We start from the raw sequence: 1,886 nt of genomic DNA, 5'->3' as shown, positions 1-1,886 counted from the left end.
CACATCAGCAATAGATCTAAGATGTTCAACAAATTCAGAAGCATCAATGTCTTTGAAGTTTCGTCGAGACATGGAGCGTTGAGATACAAGACTAACATTAATTGATAAAGACAATTCCAAAATATCGTGACCAGCAATGAACGGGCACGAAGATTTCGTGAATGATGAAACTTTGTCTGCATCATCCACAGCCAAAACATCTAGCCATGAATCTGAGGTAGCCGTATGATAGGTAGGTTCAGAGTTGATAATATGCAAAGATAGACTGGACATAAGCGCACGCAGATAATTTGCTTCATAGCAATCAGAGGATAAATTACAATTTAGGTCTCCCTCTATGACTATATTTTTGTAAAGATGTGAGAATCCAGCTAGAGACTCAACAAAGTCATGCAAGAAGAGGCCTTTAGGTCTTCTGTAGATGGACGCAAATAACACTGATTGACTATCTGGGAAACGTAGTTCGATGAGCATGTACTCAGGTGAATTAATATAAAGATTGCTAGAGGTAGCTAGAATTTTGACTTGAAGTGACTTGTTAACATAACATGCTACACCCCCGCCCATCCGTCCCACTCTGTCATGCCGCAACAAAAAATAATTATCTAAGGCAACCAAATTGTCGGAGATATCTGCATGAAGCCAAGTTTCAGATACGGAAATAACATGGTAAGATTTGGTCATAAGGTGTAATCGGATGAATTCAATATGACCACGCAAAGAATTCGCATTAAATTGAGCTACTAGAAATTCAGTTGACCTAGAAACAGGGCGACAATGCATAACGGAAGACGATGAGCGATTAGCATGGGTGAGTCAGACAAGCTTATCAAGATCTGCGTGGGAATCGATCCGAATAACAGGCTTGCCATCGGAATGTCTAACATGAATGCGACCCCCCTTTACCCATACATAACGATATGACCGCTCCTTAGCGACGCGTTTAGTTTGTTGCAGCAATTCGTAGCTGTCCTTAGAGAGCATCTCATTAATATATACAAAACTTTTTGAGTCGTTACCACAAATCTCACCCTGCCTGATTGTGCCTTTGGTTCGCTTTTTCGAGATAATCAGATCACGAACAGTACTAGAGGTTACAGTAATGATTAGTGAGTTACCAGTTGCGGCATTAGTTTGAGAAGACGAAGAACCAGGGGGAGACTTGCGAACGGCTCTCACATTAAGAACATGAGGTGAGATGCTAGAAGCGTCAAGCACCGCAAGCATATTCAGAGCAGCCACCGACGGACCAACAGAGAGCGGTTCCGGCAGCCCAGACACGATGATCTCGTTATCGTTGCAATCCTGCCGACCCAAGTGAGTCGCTTTTAAATCCTGTAGTTCCCTCTTAAGAGCCGCGTTCTCCAGTTCCAACGAGGAAATGCGCTGAGTATTACTAGCTACGGTTTCGGATAAGCTATTAATCTGATCGAGCTTACTATTAATTACATCGTTTGTACGTTGCTGACTCTCAATGAAGGCTGAAATTCTAAGATCGGACCTTGTAATGTCATCATTGATTCTCTGCTGATTGTCGATGAACGCAGAGATCTTAGAGTCAGACTGCTTCATCTGCTCGATCAGACTTAACAAAAGCTCATCTGTCGCAGGCAATGGGGCTGATGAGGTCGACTGAGTACGCGAGTCAGTTAAAGAGGCCATATTATCAAACTCGAAAGAAAGTGCGGTATTATCAGTTGTTGGTGTAACAGGGGGTAAAGCCAATGACGATAAAAGAGATACACAACACGATTCAGCGTACCTTGACACTGAATACGCCCTAATACACCCAGGATGAAACACCCTACTGCACCCGCTGCACTCAATCGACCTGTTCGCTATTGATTTCTTACATTTGCAACACGTAGGCTGCATGTGTGCTTAGC

The 1,886-nt window shown here is 43.1% G+C and overlaps 1 protein-coding gene across 1 annotated transcript; it reads right to left on the bottom strand.

Annotated features, from left to right (window-relative positions):
- Positions 1 to 816: 816 nt before the first annotated feature.
- On the bottom strand, positions 817 to 1,662 carry LOC112460227. Its single transcript, XM_025024830.1, has one exon. It carries the CDS (start codon positions 1,660 to 1,662, stop codon positions 817 to 819), a length of 846 nt encoding a protein of 281 aa, XP_024880598.1.
- Between the last annotated feature and the right edge of the window lie 224 nt (positions 1,663 to 1,886).

The sequence above is a fragment of the Temnothorax curvispinosus genome, unplaced genomic scaffold, assembly GCF_003070985.1.
Source record: "Temnothorax curvispinosus isolate PA1 unplaced genomic scaffold, ASM307098v1 QBEX01010408.1, whole genome shotgun sequence".
NCBI classification, from domain to species: Eukaryota; Metazoa; Arthropoda; class Insecta; order Hymenoptera; family Formicidae; genus Temnothorax; species Temnothorax curvispinosus.
This window is presented reverse-complemented; position numbering and strand designations above follow the sequence as displayed.